The sequence below is a fragment of the Amphiura filiformis genome, chromosome 18 (assembly GCF_039555335.1).
Source record: "Amphiura filiformis chromosome 18, Afil_fr2py, whole genome shotgun sequence".
Lineage (NCBI taxonomy): Eukaryota > Metazoa > Echinodermata > Ophiuroidea > Amphilepidida > Amphiuridae > Amphiura > Amphiura filiformis.
This window is the reverse complement of record NC_092645.1, coordinates 52,243,294-52,264,869: the sequence shown is the minus strand read 5'-3', so window position 1 is coordinate 52,264,869 and position 21,576 is coordinate 52,243,294. Positions and strand designations below refer to the sequence as shown.

General features: G+C 35.0%; 1 protein-coding gene across 1 annotated transcript in view; it reads left to right on the top strand.

The window, feature by feature from the left end:
* LOC140138798 (otoferlin-like) overlaps window positions 1-21,576 on the top strand; it is a 181,328-nt gene that overhangs the window by 16,912 nt on the left and 142,840 nt on the right. Inside the window, 9 exon segments of the mRNA XM_072160570.1 lie at window positions 3,105-3,193; window positions 5,724-5,823; window positions 8,589-8,809; window positions 9,458-9,576; window positions 10,727-10,878; window positions 15,078-15,209; window positions 18,016-18,078; window positions 19,668-19,752; window positions 21,238-21,394. Coding sequence (XP_072016671.1) covers window positions 3,105-3,193; window positions 5,724-5,823; window positions 8,589-8,809; window positions 9,458-9,576; window positions 10,727-10,878; window positions 15,078-15,209; window positions 18,016-18,078; window positions 19,668-19,752; window positions 21,238-21,394 — 1,118 coding nt within the window.

Below are 21,576 nucleotides of genomic sequence, written 5' to 3'. Positions count from 1 at the left end.
TAAGGCCAAAAAAAAATTGTTGTGTTGCCCTCTTTTTTTAATGATGATTTTTACAGATTTGTTCAAAAAAATCAATGTTTTTCACTTAAAATTAATATTTTATTGAAATACTAGTCTTTAATTGATGTTTACAGGTATCCAGAAGTCAAAATTGACAAATGTCCCCTAACTGAAGAAGCATTTAATATTTTAGGGGATTTTGAAAAACTAAAGGTTAAAAAAAGAAAAGAAATCCGACCGTCTGACCCAACTTTCCCATTTTCCCACTTGAGGGCAACACAACCATTTTTTTTTGGCCTAAATGAAAAAGTTGATTTAAATCTGTGATTTTTGGGAAAAAAATCATGTGATATAGGCCTATATAAAATCAAGGAACCTTGTCGTTGTGTCATTTGACATTTTATACAGAGTAAATAAAATTTATACCAAACAAGGCCAGGCAGATGAGTTTTGTACCATTACATGTATACCATTGCAGTTATCAGAAGTGGTATAGCCTTGATTAGTTATGCATCGCTGAACAAAAATAACTCTGATTCAATCCAAACAGATGTTTATGACTAGTCTGCCCATGCATATTGGAAATAATTTTTTTTTTTTTTTTATGGTTGTCAAAGTACTGCGTAGTTTATAAACCCAGTGCAACATGTGGGTACATACAATTTGTGATGTACAATGTATGTTGTTGTTTCATCATTCAAATTTGGTAAAAATATTTAAAAATTTGAGAAATTTTTTTAATTATGAAAAGAAAAAAAAGCAGACAAACGTTTGAAGGCAATGAAGAGGTTTGATCAAATATATACAGGCTTTATGGGGCTTTATATTATATTAATTCAAGAACAAGCTTGCAAAACAAGTGAAATTAGATAAGAATTTTTACAATAAAGAAAATCTGAAATGAGCAAAAAGCAAGATAAACACATTTGATCCAGTTTGCATGATTTGATGATTTTTGATATTTTAAACTTTTTTTTGAAAGTTATTATCAAAATTGGTGAAGTTATTTTTAAAATTGATGAATTTATGAGTCAATCCATAGACCTATTTGGAGGCAATCCATAGACCTATTACCACGTTAACATTGTTAACAGCCAGACGTGAATATCTAATAACTTGATTGGGCAAAAAAAATGTTTGCTTGTCCTCGCCCGACCGACCGTCTCGGCAGTCTCGACCGTAAAACTTTTTTTTTGAAAAAGGTTTTTTTATACAATTACCCCTAAAAGTGATGTCACTTTTCGTCCAAAAAGTGAAGATATAAAAGAAATGTTGTAAAATACCATTTCCTGCAATTCTGAGGAATCCTTGGTGCATTTATTTTGTGATTGTGATAAAATCAAATGCTTGTGGAACAGTCTGACCCAATTTATTGAAAGCAAAACTGGTGATAATATTACAATTTCTAACTACCAAAAAATGTTTGGGATTAATGTTTATGATTCTGAGCACAGAATTGTAATCAAATTTCTAGTATTATGTTTGAAGTTTTATATTCATAGATGTAAATTTCTAAAGACTTCTCCCAGTTTCCAAGCTTTTATGATTGCAGAAGGTAAAGGTATTTTGGGCAAACATTTAAAGAAATTTACGTTTGACCTTAATGAGGATTGAGGTCACTTTGCCTGCCAACCTATTTTTATTTGCATTTCCTCTCTTTTAAACTTTTTTTTTTTTCACATTCTGCACCTAATGAAAATAACATGGGAAACTTGTCCTTTTGTCTGTTTCATTGTTGTCTGTGTTCGTTTTGTTCTGTCCTTTTTGGTGTTAACAAATTTTATATCATAAAATCAGCCATCATTTATATTATGTAATTTGTTTTAATCATAGACAGTAACACTATGGCTGTCGAAAGATTTAAAAAAAAACATTTCCCGCATCAGCATCTATAAGTAAAACATTGTTGAACTTAAAAATGCAGTATTTTAAGTCTGCCAGACGTATACAAATAAAATTAGGTTTGCTTTGAATTTGTCTTTGGTGGAAACAAGTACTTCACATTATATTTTCGGTACTTGAAAAAAAAAAGATAGGCCTATAAAGAAAAAAAACTTTTCCCAACCAACCGACCAAACTATGGACAAGCAAACAATTTATTTTTGTTGGTTAAAAGTCCTCAAATCATTGTTATTTTTTGATACAGTACTCAAATACAAAATACTTGATGGGTTCATATGCTTTTAGCATAGCAGCATTTTCATTTGACTTTATATACTACCAAGTATACAGAATTTTTGAAAATGCTTATTTGTACAAATCATTGATGCATGTAAGATGTTAATTGACAAGCATGCAAACCAAGTGAGCCAGATATAATATAACTGTTGACTTACATGTATGTTAAAGTTCATTGCAAGCTAAGGCATATTGTAAGTGGGCAGAATTTAATGGTTATGCAGAGAGTACTTAATTTCGATAGGCGATATGATTTCAAAATTTTTCTAGCTTAGGTATAAATGTTCAGGTGCATTTGGTAATTTTGATCTACATTGTATGGGTCAACAGACCTTTATTGTTTAGGAGCTCAATCACTCCGGAGCTCCTCGACTTGCTCCTCAACTTATTAATTGCACTTGTGAAGAAGCTATAAGGATCTGGCAGATTTGTATTAGGGCTCATATTGAAATTCCCTTACACAGGAAGGTGTGCGCCATCCTGCAGCTTTCCTGTGCTAGCCTTCTTTTGTTAAAATCCTGGGCAGGGTGTATCACTGATGCATATAATCCATCCGCTTTATGACCGAGCTTTCCTGAGGCGCGCCAGCTTAGCGAGGGAATCCTGCCTTCTTTCTGTGTGAAAACGTGGTAGGGTATTTCAATATGAGCCCTTAGTTGAGCTATAAGTCGCACCCAGGTACATGTAGGCGATTTAAGGTGTGCTTTGCACGTGTGTTGCACTCTTATGCCAAAACCGCAAAGCTTGCATTTCATATTGAAGTGAGCACCCCCCCCGTCATGTGACCAAACTTTACTGCTCCACTGTCACTTTCTGATGAAGTCCCACACATGTAATACTTACAAAGTATCAAGGAGTTACTATTATTGTTGATTGGAGAACTATTAAATAATTTTAAATGTTTTACACGTTACTTACCTTTGCAGGCGTTTGAATGGCGACTGGGCAGTGCAATTGAAGACCATGAGATGGTGGAAATCTCACTCTTCACATTCAATAAAATTCTCACTAACAAGTAAGTGACTGGCATAAACAATGATCATGCTCCAGGGTGTTAGCTAGCCACTCGTCCACCTGTCATTTTGGACAGGCAGTTTGCTCCTGGGACAAGCAAAATGAATCTGACATTTATGCTAAGTTAAAAATAATGGTAAATAAGTTCTGTGAACTCAGAACAAGACCAGAGTATAAATCAAGGCTATATCAATAGATATTTGAGCTGACAGAATTGTGGGAAGTGTAAGATATTTTCTCTGTGAATTGATAATTGAAAATAAGAAAGAAAACCAAAGTACTTAATTGTGGTAATCATGTTGCTGCTCTGATTGAAGTTTACCGAAGTCTAATTTAGCTTGGTGTCTCAAGGTTTATGAGGAAAAGTAAAACTAGTCCATTGGTGCTATATGTGTAATGTCAATCAGGTGAACATGTAAGAACAACCAATTTCCATGAACCAAGCAAGATCTTTTAAACCCCCTGAGAACTACCTGTCGATTGGCCAAAATGAATATTGTCTGTCCAATTTTGAACCAATCAAGAAGGGTATTAATAAGATCATCTGCAAATGCAATTTTAACTATAAATAGTTTAAAGTCTAGTCATAATTGGCTATTGAAATGAGCATTTCAAGTTATCAACCAATCAGAAATGCTGTTAGATGACCAGTTCACATCAAACAGATATATGGTGATCCTTGCAGAAATTTGTGTGTCAAAATCGGAGAAATCAGGTGAACATGTATTACAACCAATTTCCATGAAGCAAGCAAGATCTTATATTAAAGGAAGTGTCCGGCAATCACAACATTATGTCTTATATGTTAGAAAAATAATTATCAAGCATGAATCACATGGTTTTATTTAAAACAAAGTCATAAAACCACATAAACGAATAAAAACAGCCATCTCTCAGCACGCGATATTCAAAATTCCCACGCCGAGATTGTCTAGAGCAATGACGTCCTAATAATTCAATGAAGCCTGACGACATTTGAGCACAAATAACTATGACGTCACTGCTCTAGAAAATTTTGGCGCCGGAATTTTGAATATCGCGTGTTGAGAGATTGTTGTTTTTATTCGTTTTTATGGTTAATATGACTTTGTTTTAAATAAAACCATGTGATTCGTGCTTGATAATTTTTTTTCTAACATATAAGGCATAATGTTGTGATTGCCGGACACTTCCTTTAAGCAGATTGTGCAGTCATAATGTATTGACACAATGTCAAACAGATATTCAATGATCCTTGCAGTAATTTGTGTGTCATAGTCTTAGGGTCACTGAGCAATCATAATATTGATGCATTTGATTGCAGTTCAATGCCCGATTTCTATTATCAAACATCAGAGAAAGTGTCCTTGCTAAATTTTGTCAACAATGAATTATGTAACTCTATAATTCAAATTCAATCTGATCTACTGTATAGACAAGTTTACATACATGATAATTGTGCACATGTGTTGTCTGTATATGAAAGTTTGATCATGAAAGGACTGATGTATCTATTTTTCTCAATTTTAAAAATAATTTATGTCATTAGATCTGATTTTATATGAAATACTGAAAAAAATAGTCATAAGGCCAAGTAAAAAAATTAGCATGTTTCACATTCCCTCCCGCTTCCTTTTTGAGGTTTCCTCAATTACATTTTTATTTTTTGAAATTCTGAAAACTTTTCAAAAAACATGTCTAGGAAGTTGATATGTTTTCTATACCCTTGCTATATATTTTATAAGAAACACTTTTGGAAGGTTTTGTGATCATTAGACATAATTAGAGGTTGCATACCTCTCAGAACAACAACAAAAAACAGGCCTCCTCCATTAGCAGTGGTGGCACCAGGAATTTTTTGTGGGGGATATAGTGAATGGGGGCGGAGGCAAAATCACCAAAATTGCTGGAAAAAGTTTTTTGTAATTTTGGATTTTACTGGAGGGGGCAACTGGGGGTGGGGAAGAGTTCTGACTGGTGGCATTTCCTCCTCTGGCCATTAGGCAAATTTTTACGGTATTTCTATAGTTACTCCCAATGTTTTTAGCTGCATTATTACCATATTCATGTAGGTCTTATTTTTGTGTAGTATTCATATAAGCAACACATTGCAATGGTCAAGTGTCATCGCACCTGTTGATAGTGCAAATTACTTACGGGTAGACTAGGTAATGTTGGTCGAAGCAACCAAAAAAAACCAAAACAATATTCATTATTTAAATCATATATTATTGAAAAATAACATTTTTATGTTTTGCAACAGTTCATTCTACAATTCATACTTTGAAAACTTGCTTGGTTTATTGTTCTCAATGAGTTTTGTACGCTTAACAATTTTAAGTGTTGTTGTTTCAGCCGCTCTTTACAACATAATTTCAAGAACCACAGGACCTACAAAAGTATATCTGTGATATTTGAATTCTTCTACATGCTCGCTATGAAATGATCAATGCAATTTTTTTGCCAAAGCTCGTACCATTTGCAAGATGCTGTGAACTACCAAATCGCAACAGTTTAAAATATAACTCTATTTCACCTTTGATTTTTTACAGAATAATAGGAACTTTTAATATGGTGCTACAACAGCTACTTAAACAGAATCATCTGGAAATCACAGAGTCACTACTGGATGCTAACAATACACTCACAAATGTAAGTATTTATATGTGATCTGCAAAAACCCTTCACATGCATTATTATCCTATTTTGTTTTAAAGATAACTATAAAGACTAAAGGTCCGTTTCATACTATGCCATAATTGCTGTGCGATGCGGTGCGTTACGATATATTGATTACTTTTTTTAGCTCATAAAATGTAGGTTTTTAGTTCTCTCCCCCAATTTAATATCAAGTTATGAATGGATTTTTATCAAACTTCTCAAGGGGCTGTGGATTTGCCCAATGTTCACGTAATGTAAGGTAGAAAAACGAAAACTGCCGCATTCTTCTGTGAGATTCGATGAAGGTGCAAAATGTGACCACTTTAAACTTCAATGGCCATTATTTCAATGTTCATTTTCTCAGTAAAATGACGATTTAGGTACACGATAACTTAATAAATACAGCATCTATAGGTAAGCAAATATGATCATTGTAAAAAGCATGATCAACTCAAGAAACGGTTTTCTCATTTTTTTATATTTTGGTCTATTTCCGATTTTAGGCATCATTTTGTGCAAATAGGCATAATTTGTGAACTTTAAAAAGTTCATTTTGATGCCTTATATATGATCAGTATCTCAAAAAATAAGGTCAATATCAAAAAAAATTTTGGAATGGAGCCTCAAGATTGAGATAAAAACAAAATTATATTTTGGAAAGAGTGTTTTTTTGTTATGATGTACCAAACAAATATTGCCAAAAACTCACTTTTTTGTGATTTTCTTAATAATTGTTGTTTTTACACCAAATCTATATTTATATTAATTAAGATTCATTGATGTCTTGCCTTTATAAAAATGTATACTTTTATATGTCTTGCGTGAATAATTACAAAGTTATTGCACTTTTACTACATGCATGTCTGAGAGTACACAGCTACCTTAAGTGTGCTGACCGCTTGTTTGTTTAAATGCCTGTACACTATAAATCACTGGGATTTTTCCCCTTTTTTTCAGCAAAAAACTAATATGCACCAAAAACAGATGAATGTGTAAATTATGTATGTATACACTTGTTTTGCTTTATTGATGTCATAATAATCGGTGTCTAACACCTGCGGTTTGTGTCAACTCCATTGATTTTGGTCAAGCCCACCTGAAACACGAAGCAAATGCAATGTATGTTATTAATTGCGTACATTTCTGACAATGTGGCCAGGGAGAGTGGACATGTTTAAGCATTGCTTGGGTGGGTATGTGTACATACTGCAGCAATTTTGTAGGGAAAAATAAAGCAAGGTTTGAATCGGGTTGTACATTTGTGAAAGCCCATTTGAGGTAGATTTTGTGGAAAGCTGGAGCTACATGTACTTGCGAGCAACCAAGATAGAGATAAAACGCACTACTGCGAACATCTGCTTGCTGGTCTGTCCACAGTTGGGGCAACACTGCACACATGAGGACCTAGCTGAATTCAACGATTCTGCTCGTCATCACTCGTCAGCTATTGGCTTGGCGCATTTGACCCTCAAGCGCTTGGACACGCTAAGAAGAAGGGCTGTTCCATTTGAAATCCATACTACCCCTGTGGAAGATTTTGGAAATATCTTCCACAGGGGGAGTATGTTTTTCAAATGTAATTGGTCAGGGTTAATCATTCTGAAACCGATACTCCCCTTGTATTATAGCTTTACCTATATCTTCCACAACTGGAGTGAGTATTTCAAATGGAAGTTGCCCAACTGTCTATTCTACTTGAAATTGATACTCCCTCTGTGGAAGACTTTAGCTAAATCTTCCACAGGGGTAGTGTGGATTTTAAATGGAATAGCCCATTATGAGACATACTGAAACTTTTAGCAAGGAGACAGTTTTAGCATAACAGTAAAGTAGCTCCTGTTCATGTTAACCGGGAGCTGTTTCATGGTAACTGGTGGACAAATAGAGCCTGAGAGCCTGCTTATTTTTCCTTTGTTTAAGTGTAGTCTGACAATCTTAATTGTTTTGTGTACAGTACCAATTTTATTTTTACAACTTTCTAGATGAACTAAGAAAACATTTTTGATTCTTCTGCAGTCAAGTTATAATTAAAGACAGAGATAAAACAATTTATCGCGCCTGATGTCACTGTCAATTACGATCCTTGATTGGTTTACACAGGTTAATCAGCTGCCAGAAAAGGAAGACCGATCTATCTGGTGCTGATCGGAGAAAAGGAATAGCAGCAAATGGCGAAAAATTACGTTACTTTTACAAGGCAAAAAGCAGCTTTTCTAGGCATTGTGGACATGGTGCCTTCACCAAAGAAAGTTTCCTACTATAAATACCTAACTTTTGAGATGGTTTGCATGTCGAAAGGTGCAAAATTAACAATAAGGCGCCCGGTTATAAATCCGTGTTCAGCAAGTCATCATCACGACACTTGTAAACAAACCGTGCTCGAGTTTGATTGACAGGTGATGTCAGACGCGATAAATTGTCTTTATCTTTGTCTTTCATTATAGCTCAATCAATAAGGCGTTCGACTATGGTATGAGAGGTTGCGGGCTTGAACCCTAGCAGTGGTTAGTACGCTCTCGTGTGAAAATTGAGTTAATTTAAATTCCCTGGACAAGGAACTTACTGGTAATTGTCTCATTGTAACCTGTGCAAAACTAGGGGAGCTGAACCTGTGTAGTTGCTTGGTTTATTGAATGATGTGAGGCCATAGTGGTCAGCAACAACCTGTTAAGTGTGCTGAGGCTTGTGAATCAACGTCTAGGCGTTGTGACTGTGCGTAGCGCACTATAAATCACTGTGCTTTTTTCTTTTTATAGATCGCAATTACATTTGAAGTTCGTTATGAGTCTCCCGAAGGCCTAGCCATGGAATGGACTGAAGAAAGCTTCTCCAAACCACAAAAGCGCGGTGTTGAGAATCTCATGTACGATGACGATGATTTTGATGAGAGAGGAGGCGATACAACAGATCATGGAAGATTAGTTCCGTCCTCCAAGAAATTATCGGAATCAAAGATGAGTCTTGCATCAACAAAAAGGTAAGAAAACAGGCATAACCAACCGTTGGGTGTATTACTGTATTATATCGTGTCAGGATTTCAAAATCAAGGTTTATTTTAGTCAAGAAATGGACATCGAGAATCAGATAGGTCTGCTTGTTCTATGTTGACAAGGGGCAGTTTTCAGCTGCAGTGAATTGAATGGTCCTTTTCAGAGCCACCACTTGTTGACAAGGGGCAGTCTTCAGGTCTGCATAGTGAACAGCTCTTTCAAGAGTGGATGAAATTTATGAACATTGTCCATAACTGAACCAGATCTTACTTAATCTCGCTATTAAAACCACTGCTCGTGCATGCATCCCATGTTCACGACTTGATGACGCAATCAGCCTGAGTCATATATACCCAGGGAATCACTGCCCAGGGCAGCGTAACCTCCATATCTACATGTCGGTATTCGGTCTGAGGTTCGAATCCCGGGGGTACCAAGTGACTTCTTGCTTCATCTTCTCTCCTTTTTTGTTTCTTCTTTCCCTTCCGATAGCAAAAAACCCTTGTGTTCAGTTAGGGCTACAAAGTACAAAGGCCTAAAAAATCTTGCATATCAGGGTAGCCAGCATCCCACATGGGGACAAGAGGGGGGATGTGAATATGACATTATTTTACCAATTCTTTTTGCCGTTGCAGTAAGAGTAGAGTCAAAATGAAATCTTTGATGAAACTTGGTAAAAAGAGGAAGAAAAAAGATGATGAGGATGAGTTTCTCCTACCACCAGGAGGGGAGCAGGATGTGAAAGAAGACACAGGTGAGTGAGTGTGTTTATCATATTCAACCCATGGAAGATATCTTACCCTTCCCAGAATCCTTTGCAACATGATACATCATTTCATGAAATGACGCTCCTTTTACTTTGAACATGTTCCATTCGTTTTTCAAGTTGAGAATGAAATGACTTGACCCAAAGCGCACTATATTAGTTGAATGCAGTGAATATATCTCACACTCCCCACAATGCATTTCTTCCATTTCAATTTTCTGTAGTCTGTACTGATTTGCAAATCCAGTTCAACATGGGTCGATAGTGACAAAAGCTACCTCTTGCAAATTATGTTTATTTCATAACTAAGCAAAATATTCTTTTTGATATAACAATTCAAGTACAGATAGGGTTGCACAAGCTAGGATGTTTTGTTACCTTGGTAATGCACCAAAATAGGTCAAGGTCAACAGGCCTCAATGGTACTTGACTTACAGTATTTTACATGGAAAAGATAGGTGCTTATAGACAGTACCAACTTTAAAAGTTTAGCTCTTTGGGGGTGGGGTTTGTTAGTTTTTGATTGATCTTGTTCTGATATTGCAAACCTACCCTATTATATGCATATTGTAAGTGCGCTAATGTAAGTCAACAATTACGTACAATGTATAAAAAGAGAGAAAGAAGTTTGTTCTTAAATAGGTCATTTTGGTGTTAAAGAGCAATATTACGTACCACATTTCATTTTTTTTTGAAGAATAAGGCAGCCTATGTGCTTCTTCCTAGCAGTGTAAGACAATGCGAGACACAAAAATAATGACCGCCCTCTTATTTTACTCTACAGGTTTCTATGATCCACTCATTGGTGTACATGTAGGGAGTATTATATCAATGGATATGAGTGAAACAGCCTCCCCATCCCCTGACATAAATAATGACCGCCCTCTTATTTCATTTGATTATACACGCTTCTATGACCCACTTGGTAACAAGGGATCGAGTGTTATATCAATGGATATGAGCGAAAAAGCCTCCTACCACCCCCCTGGCATAAATTATGACCACCCTCGTATATCACTATACAGGCTTCTATGACCCACTTGGTAATGTGGGGAGTGTTTATCAATGGATATGAGTGAAACAGCCTCTCTACCCACCTTGGCATAAATAATGACCGCCCTCTTATTTCATTATATAGGTTTCTATGACCCACTTGGTGATGTTGGGAGTGTTATATCAATGGATATGAGTGAAACAGCGTCCTTGTTTGGAGATGATCAGCCGCCCATGGTCAAACCCGTGGCCCCTATTGGTGTGGAACATGTGGCGCTCAAATCACAGGATTTCCAGGTAATAATAATGATAATGATAATGATAATGATAATAAAAACGATAATGATAATGATAATAATGATGATAATAAAAATGATAATGATAATAATGATGATAATAAAAATGATAATGATAATAATAATGATAATAAAAATGATAATGATAATGATAATAAAAATGATAATGATAATGATGATAATGATAATAAAAATGATAATGATAATGATGATAATGATAATAAAAATGATAATGATAATAATAATGATAATGATAATAATGATAATAAAAATGATAATGATAATAATGATGATAATAAAAATGATAATGATAATGATAATGATAATGATAATGATAATAATGATGATAATGATAATAATGATGATAATAAAAATGATAATGATGATAATGATGATAATAAAAATGATAATGATGATAATAAAAATGATAATGATGATAATAAAAATGATGATATATATAAATGATAATGATGATAATAAAAATGATAATGATAATAATGATGATAATAAAAATGATAATGATAATAATTATGATAATAAAAATGATAATGATAATGATAATAAAAATGATAATGATAATGATAATAAAAATGATAATGATAATGATGATAATGATAATAAAAATGATAATGATAATAATGATGATAATAAAAATGATAATGATAATGATGATGATAATAAAAATGATAATGATGATGATGATGATAATGATAATAAAATATATAATATATAATAATAATAATAATAATAATATATGTGACTAGCTGCTCCCATGAAATGAGCACAAAATCACAAGATGGGAGTTTTGACTTTCCAACTGTTGAGTTGATGTTCTTTGTTTGAAGACACCTGTATTGGCAGTGGTATGTCCTTTGTGAATGAGGGCAGAATTGAATACAGAGTACAGCAAATAATGTCCCCATTCGCAAAGGACATACCACTGACTACACAAGTGTCTTCAAACAAAGAACAGCAACTCAACAATTGAAAGGTCTTGAAACCACCAACTTGCGACTTTACGCTCTTTTTGAGGGCGCTGGTCACATATATTGTGCACAAATAAAAGTATCCTTGCACCTATAACGAAAGCAATATCTTAAAAACACTAAACCTAAATTACCAACTATGGTAATCAATAGACAGATAATTTTGTTCTGCATATTTTGACACCTCATTCGGTATGATGCAACTATATTCTCTCAAGTTATATTATTATTATTATTATTATAATTATATCTTCTTTAGCCTGGGGATACCCAATCAGTAGTAACACTGTTTTCCATGGGTGCCCAGGGGTCAAATATGAAGAGTGAAGAGATGTGGATGCCGCAAACACACAGGGCGTGAAGCTTGTGGCATCCAATCTGAACAAGATGGAAATTTCACTTACGCTACAATATGTGACCCCTCGGCACAACTGAGCCCTGATGTCGCCAATCATCATTTTTGAGATATTCAACCAAAATATTCTGCTTGAAATTAGCTTTAAAATGATGTATATGTCAATAAATCCTTTGTTTCCTATTGTTTATTGTTAAGTTCAATGGAGCATATCTCAATAGTGGCACTGGCGACATCCGGGCTCAGTTGTGGAGGATGGTCTTATATTAATGAGCACTACAATGATGATATCATGTGGCTGAAATAAAAATGAAAGAAACATAATTGTAAGGAATCATTAGACCAGATAGGCCTAATATTACTCAAAAGTACAATAATAAAACAATATAATATTGGTAGGTAAGCTAGGTCTAGAATTAAAAATTTGTTAGAAAAAATTTGTTAGAAAAAAAATAATCACATCAAACAACTGTGATGCACTATCTCATCAAAGTTGACAGATTATAATATAAAAATAAATGTCATGACTATAAACAGATGTTTGCAATAATTCAGTAGCATTTACAGGCGATAAAACATTGATTTTATTGCTGTATTCACAGTTAGGCAAAAAAAAAAGATTGTTTGCTTGTCCTCCACCGACCGACCCTAATCTGGAAAATCTGGTAATTGTTTTGTTTTACTGTGCAAATGAATACTGACCCTAAAAAGATTGTTTTTTTCAACATTTTTGACATCCTGAAAAGTTTTTTTACAGTTTCTACACACTTCTAAACTGTTTTAAAAACATGAATGTGGTATGCAGTAGAGAAATATCCCAATTCACAACTACCGTATACTTTGATCAGCTCGTAATTGGCGGGCCTTAGAACATCGCGGATTAATATCAAAATATTTAATTTTGAGAATTGTCTTGGGATATCTCGCCAGAAGCATCACAAATTATTAATTCAAGTCCTATACTTCCTACTTCACACAAAATATAGACCAGACAGGTCAACTAATAGCACTTTAAACGTGGGTCTACTTTTCGGCATAGTGGTAAAAGCCTAACATTTCCCGCCTATTACCAGCTGATCAAACTATATTTGGGCTATTTAATAAGCTAATTAAAGGCATACAGTCATGTTTTGGCTATGACCTTTAAAAAAAAATATTTAAAGAAAAAATCGGACCGACCGACCCAATTCTGAAAAAGTTGTGGAGGACAAGCAAAAAATCTTTTTTATTTGGCCTTATCAAGAATCGGATGATATATAATGTTACACTCAGGATAATTATATTTTTTCCACTTTGTATCAATAATAATCTGCTATTCCAGTTGAATTCCATACACCCCCTGTGGTAGACATGACCTTAATCTTCCACACAGGTAGTGTGAATTTTAAATGGGGTTATATGAATGAGCGATTCCATTTGAAATTCATACTCCCTGTTTGGAAGATTAAGGTCATGTCTTCAATAGGGAGTGTATTCCGCGGGTATTGATGCTCGTCGAAAAATTTGCCAAAATAATGGGTGTTTTCAGATGAAGAAATGCAATTTGTGAAACACAAAAAAATTGGTGTTTTTTTTTAAACCATGTGTTAGCAAAATAAAAAAAAAAAAGGGCATTTTCATCGAAATATCACTTCTCTTGCTTTTACCAGAGAAGAGGTAATATTTTTTTATATTTTCTGTGGTTTTACTGAAAATATTGCAGTTTCACAATTTTCCGTTCCGGTGTGCACCCGGCCAAGTGTTTCGGGTTTCTGCCAGAAAAGGGTATATTAGAAATATTGTTCATGTTTTTAGCGAAAATAGGGATATTATTGAACGGCAAATAATTTGTGAAATTGCTAAAAAAGGGGTGTTTTTCCCCTGAAAACTTCGTGAAATGAGATGCAAAATAGGGTGTTTTTAAAGTTCACCGACAAGTATGAATACCTGAGGATGCATGCGGTGCAGGGAACGGGGGTGTATGGATTTCAACTGGAATAGCCCGATCCTTGAAAGCAGACAGACTTCAGAGATCAGCCTTGACCTTGTTAAAACACATCACAAAAAATAAATGCCCTCCTTTTATGGAAGATAATAATTCTATGAATTCTCATACTGAAATAGCAAAAAGATGCCCAATCAGGGTCAAATTTATTTTGAAAAAAACAACTGCATAGCAATTTTTAGCGAATATGTTCTTAATATAATTATATATAATTTGTGACAATCCACCACAAATGTGTACATCCATATCAAAAGGATGCACTTGTCAGCTGCTACAAGTGTCTCATTTGGCATAATAGCTAGGAATGAATACCAGAATCATATCAGGTGGAGATCACTTCAAATCATCCCAAAAGTTACATGGTTTTAGAAATACAGAGAAAATCCCAAAACCATGTGTCTTGGGAGTGATTTATAGTGACCTCCACTTAATATGAGTCTGGTATTTATTCCTACCTATTATGTAAAATGAGACACTTGTAGCAGCCGACAGGTGCATCCTTTTGATATGGATGCACACAAATGAGCCCAGAACCTGGCCCTTTGTAAAGTTGACATATTTACAGATTTGGAAAGATCATACCTGAAGCTTCAAAATGACACTTCAAACAACTTGTAATGAAGTTACATTTCTTCAAAATGTATAATTTATAATCCCGCATTAGGAACTTTCATTAACTTTACATTTATCAGTGCATATCATGTTAATTGTTATTAGTGTGTCTGAGTAGAAATGACTGCATAATTTGTGTAACCATTTTTGCTGTGATTTGCTGTTAATTGTCTGAATTATTTCTTGTTTATGAATAAAAATCAATAAATATTGAAAGATTAAAAAAACTTTACATTTATCAATTATTGATTAATTGATTACAGGTATCCATAACAATCCATGAAGCAAGACAGTTAGCAGGCCTAAACATAGACCCTATTATGTGCGTCGAGGTGGGCGACAAGAAGAAGTTCACAAATGTGAAGGAGTCTACAAATTGTCCATTTTACAATGAGGTAAGTGCAATCGGAGCCAGAGATAAAAATAATAGTTTGCATGTGACAATTAAGTCTCCACAGCATGTGATTGGTTGGTAGGGTGTAAATTAAGGTTGACTCATCTGAGGCCTTCACCGGAGAAAAAGAATCACAGAAAATGACGAAAAATTACAGTAGTCAGGTTTTACAAGGCAAAAAGCAACTTTTCTAGGCATTGTTGACATCGTGCCTTAAGGAAAGAAAGTTTCCTATTACTAAGACCTAACCTTTGAGATGGTTTGTGTGTTTGAAGGTGCAAAATTAACCATAGGGCTGTTAGTGCTGCTTACAGAAAATTCAATCATCAGGACAAATCGTAAACAAATCGTTTTTGAATTTGATTGAAAGTTGATGTCAGATACTAAACTGGCCTCAAAAAGAAACTTATAATTTTTTACAAGGTCATATCTTAAAATCCTCTCCATAAAAATGAACAAAAATTGCACACAGGATTACTTCAATACTCTACTCTAAACACTGGTCAGTAACCAAGCAGTTGTCCAACTGACATAACAGCAAAATGCACTGACATGGAACACCTTCCTGGACCACATTCACAGCCCAACAGATTTCTTTTGCTGGGTTCCAATTATTGGCCTGTACATGAACAAAATTACACACAGGATTACTTCAATACTCTACTCAAAACACATGTCAGTAACCAAGCAGTTGTCCAACTGACACAACAGTAAAATGCACTGACACGGAACAGCTTCTGGGACCACATTCACAGGCGAATAATTGGAACCCAGCAAAAGAAATCTGTTGGGCTGTGAATGTGGTCCAGGAAGGTGTTCCATGTCAGTGCATTTTGCTGTTGTGTCAGTTGGACAACTGCTTGGTTACTGACATGTGTTTAGAATAGAGTATTGAAGTAATCCTGTGTGTAATTTTTTTCATTTTTATAGACAGGATTTTAAGATGTGACCTTGTGAAAAATTATAAGTTTCTTTTTGAGGCCATAAGTATTTTTTTTCTCTGGCTCCGATTATAGCAGATGATTAATGTTTATCTAAAAACATGTTTTCAATGAATATTGTGTTCTAAATCATTGAAAGAGCACCTTATGTACAGTGCTGTGTTATAAGTCACCATCTTTCCAGTGTTACCGCCCACACAAAGTAATTTTCTTGTTGTCTCAATTTCGACACTTTGAACAGAATTACACTTACCCGGACTTTCACTTTTCCAAGCAATGCATCGGTTCCTATAAATAAAAATGGAACCAAATTTTGCCTGTTAAATTTAATGAAAATTAAACCGCTAAATTTACGAATCAAACATGAATGATGAATTGACAGTGGGCATGATGGTAAGCAATTATTATTATTATGATAGCTATTTTGATAAAATACATGCACTGTGATTAATTTTGCTTCCAGCTATTAGCTATTACTGAAATTAAGTGGCACATCTGCACACATTTTATGGCCTGGCAACTCTTCAAAAAATGGTTAAAAATTATGATGGGAATAAAACATCTGTTTATGACTTTTCATATAGCTAGTTTGTTGTGGTGCTATTTGCGCTATTCCATATAAAATCCACACTCCCCCTGTGGAAGATTTTGGAAATACCTTTCACACGGGGAGTGTGAATTTAAAATGGATGAACACATTTGGCAGCTCCATTTGAATTTCATACACCCTCTGAGAAAGATTCAACTTGAATCTTTCACTGAGGGAGGGCGAGTTTCAAATGCAGCTGCCTAATGTGTTCATTCTGTTTAAAATTCATACGCCCCCTGTGTAAGATATTTCCAAATCAATTGATTAATATCACGATTTAAATCAAATGATTTTATTTTTTTAAATCAACTTGCTAATTTTTTACCATTTTTGATAAATTTAAGTTAATTTCTTTCTTAAATTGACTCTTTTACTTCTTTCCTAATACTTCTGCAACTTTTGGATAAATTTAAATACCTCTATGATGTCACTTTGTCTATTTGCTAGAAATTGATCTTCAAGGTGCAGAATTCAACAGGGTTTTCCCCCCAAGATTTTACCAAATTTTTCCTTTGAAATTTTCACATGTAAAAACATGTTATTGATTTTTTTGTAAATACCCGATAGGATTTTATCATGGGGTGTAGCAGTTCTTAGAATCAATAACATCCAAACAATTGATTTAAAAAAAAATCCAATTTAAGTCAAATAAAAATATAAAAAAATCGCCAACAGGTATTAACGGGCAAATGCCGGAGGAAGGCATTTTCTGCTTGAGCTTTTTCAATCCCTAAGCCGGAGTAGTCTGGCTTTTTTACTCCAACAGAAAAATGCAGGTAGACTCGCCCCCGTAAAATGATAAAAGGACATTGCCATTTTGCACATTTTTATATATTCATGTTTTCATGCAAATCTGAAATAAAAAAAACAGGAAAGTAAAACCTGATACATACAGTGGATATATACACACAGCATAGAGGGACAGTGCTAGAGATGAGTTGCAAGAGAGGGAGCCCTTCAGGTGCAGTTTGGGGAAAGGCTGTCCAGTGTCTTGATATTGGGCTTTTCCAGTTTTGATCCATCCACCCCCTGTGGAAGACATAACCTTAAATCTTCCACACAGGGAGTGTGAATTTCAAATGGGGTTACCTAATGAATGGGTGACTCCATTTGAAATCTACACACAGTGTGTGGGAGAATAAAGTCATGCCTTCCATAGGGGGTGTATGAATTTCAACAGCAATAGCCTAATGTGGTTTATGCAAATTATTTGTATGATATTATATTAGAGTTCTCGACTAATCATATTGTAAACACAATTCTCTTTTGTTTTACAGCACTTTGTATTTGACTTCCATGAGCCTCCAGCAATGGTCTTTGATAAAATCATTAAAATTAGTGTAAGTATATATAATTTAGTTGTTTTTACATTATTTAGTGAATGTTTCAAGGATATATCAAAAATGAAGTGTTCAGATGCAAAATGTGATGTGTGCCAAGGGATAAGGTATGAACGTTTGGACAGTGGACATTAGAGCACATCGGACATATCGAATTGCATTCTGAATACGAAGAATGTCCTGATGATATCAAATAATTTTGATTTTTTGAAATTCGCAGTGTAATACACATTTTATGGCAGATGATTAAAAATTGATATTTTTGATATTTAACATTACTCGAAGTAAACTTTATAAATCTGATGATTTGATACTTAAAGTGTATGTAGGTGGGATGAAAAAGCGATCAATTGAAAATTTTGACCTTTAAGATTGAAGATATGGATTTTTTCCCAAAAACACAAAAAAAATTAGGTCTTTTTGGGGAAAAAAATCCATATCTTCAATATGAAAGGTTAAAATTTTCAATTGATCATCGGCTTTTCCTCCCAGCTACATACACTTTAAGAATATAAGAATTAGATTTATAAAATTTACTTCGAGGACTGTTATATATCAAAAAAGTGAAAAAAATTTGTATTATATCGTGAATTTCAAAAATTGAAAATTATTTGATATCAGAAAGCCATTCTTCCTATTCAGAATGCAATTCGATATGTCTGATGTGCTCTCGTGTCCCACAGAAAATACTGTCGAAACGCTCAAAACGCTCATTCCAGATCCCTTAAGGCCACCAACATATGCCCAATGTATATTTTTGAAACTATGATCGAAAACATATTTATATTTATATTTGACACATGTCACAGGTAATAAATGCACTATTCCAGGAAAATGATTCATTTTGTTTTGTTAAAATCCAGAACAAAAAATTATGTCATTTATCTACAAATAAATGCACATTACCGTTAAAATCTCCTATATACATGTACATGTATATTTAAAAGAAAAAACCAATTCTGGCATCATTGTTTTGTCCATCTATACAGGAACAAGCACATTATTTTTATACCATCTTTCACCATGATGTGGCAGTGACGTCAACACTTTGAGGGAGCTGTTTCATGTGTGCATATATGTGGCGTCTTTAAGCGTACGTGTTTGCCGACAAACGAGGACACACACAAGATTTTTCACCCTAAACTGTGGACCTACTTCCAACCGAGGACTGTCCTCGGTCTCAAACTGCTGCAAAAGACCTCAAATGCATGCTAGATGCTTTAAACGCTATTTGCCTGAAACCGAGGACCACACGTGTAAAAACTACCGTCCGCAGGGGGATGGCTAAAATTCCGTTTCGTATTATACACACAAAAAATCCGCCATTTTAGTCCACGGTTAGGCGATGAAAACATCATACACACGTCCTCGGTTAGTTAGCAAAACACAATGTCCACGTTTGGAGGCAAACACAGACAGGGGTGTGTGTGCGTGTGTACACCAGCGCTTTGAACGAACACTAGCGATTTGAATCTGCACCCAATGAAATTTGCACTGATGTCCCTGTGCCACATCCTAGTGAAAAATGGTATAGTGTACAATATGAATTTACTGCTTGATAAATTTGTTTGTTTTTCTGGTTTCCTCAGGCTTTACATTCGCGGAATCTACTTAGGTCAGGGACCATCATTGGTTCATTCAAATTTGATGTCGGAACAGTTTATCAAGCACAGGGTGAGTGTGACTTCTTCATGTATATGAACCCTAGAAACCAGGAGATAGTTAGATTTGTGGGTGCTTTCTGAACAGCCATTCCCTTGTTTCTGCATCAACTTCAGTAATACCCCGTTTACATTGGGCGAAAGTCGTAATCGAATTCACTAAAGTTGTAATCGACTTAATTCGTATCATAAGTGTAAACAGGTACAGTGGTAATTAATCGTAATTCAAAAGTCGTAATTCTAATGATGACTTGTATCATCATTCATTTCAAGTGAATTCGAATAAGTCGTCATTAATTACGACTTTTTGCTAATGTAAACGAACACGTTGTTGAATTCGTATTTACTTGCCGTATATAACCACTGGTAACAAACGAATTCGATATTCGTAAATGCGAATTTCGAATCGAATTCAGCCGATGTAGTGTAAACACCCACCAAACGAATTAATCTGTTGTCGTAATTCAAAATACAGCTTATGTCGATTACGACTTTTGCCCAATGTAAATGCGGTATAAGACATTTTGCTCCATTTTGGCAAGTTTGAACAACTGGGTTTTTATTAATGAAAATTGTGACAGTTTTGTATCATGGTTTGTTGAACTTCTCAAAGATTTTACAGCTAACTATAGACCACTTGACATGTGACATCATTGCCCGGCAGTATGCGCGTGAATTATGATAATTTCCATTGTTCTTTGCCCTGCAGTGTGCGTGACGTACGCATTGTAGTTTGCGCAGGGCACATGCATTTTAAATCGCCCACCACATTTCATATAGTACAAGAAAGCCATTGAACAGTGTAGCTGTTCGTTCAAGCGTATTGATGGACCAGTCCCTCGCCTTTGTTGATAAACAATGATGTCAAGTGGTCAATAGAGTTTAGAACTAATAGGAACTGCAACAATTCATTATAAAGCTTGATTCTGGGAGCAGTTGCCAGTCCAGCATCTCAAAAAAGCAAGTGCCAACATCGTGCTATTCCAGTTAAAATCCACACACCCCCTAGATGGAAGAAATTACCTTGATCTTCCACACAAGGAGTGTGCATTTCAAATGGGGTTACCTGATTGGGTGACTCAATTTGAAATTTACACCCTGCTGCGTGGGAGATAAAGGTTGTGTCTTCCATAGGGGGGTGTATGTATTTCAACCAGAATAACTCATTCCACTTCTGTGGTGCACTGTAACATTGACTATAAAATTTTATAATTGCCAATCTAAATACATTTTATTCGCTAAATTCGCTGCGCTTAAACGCGAATAAAATATTTTCATACGCGCTGCCGCTGTTTCCCTAAACGTAATAAATACACCCAAAAACAACATTCATATATGGGATATGACGCCTTGCCGCAGCAGCTCCTCCTCCTCCTTCAATGAAACGCCTGAATAACCAATCAATCAATGCGATATTGTTATACAATCGCTGAACAACCTTTGTTCAACAGCTGTAGCTCTGTAAGAAAAAACATTTATTTTTCAATTTCTTCAACAGATCATTCGTACTATCACAAGTGGGTGATTCTCACAGATCTGAACGACATCAACGGTGGTCCCAAAGGTTTTGTCAAAGTAGATATTACTGTATTAGGCAAAGGGGACAGTGTGAAACCACCCAAGAAGCAGTCAGAGGATGAAGATGACATTGAAGGGTAAGGAATAGTGTGTGACATTGTCATTTTTGAGCATCATTTATTAGCCCTTTACCTGAGATGAGTCATTTGTGAATTGGGTTATTCCATTTAAAGTCCACACTCCCCCTGTGGAAGATTTTGGAAATATCATCCACAGGGGCAGTATGAATTTCAAATGGAATGAACATTAGGCAGCTCTA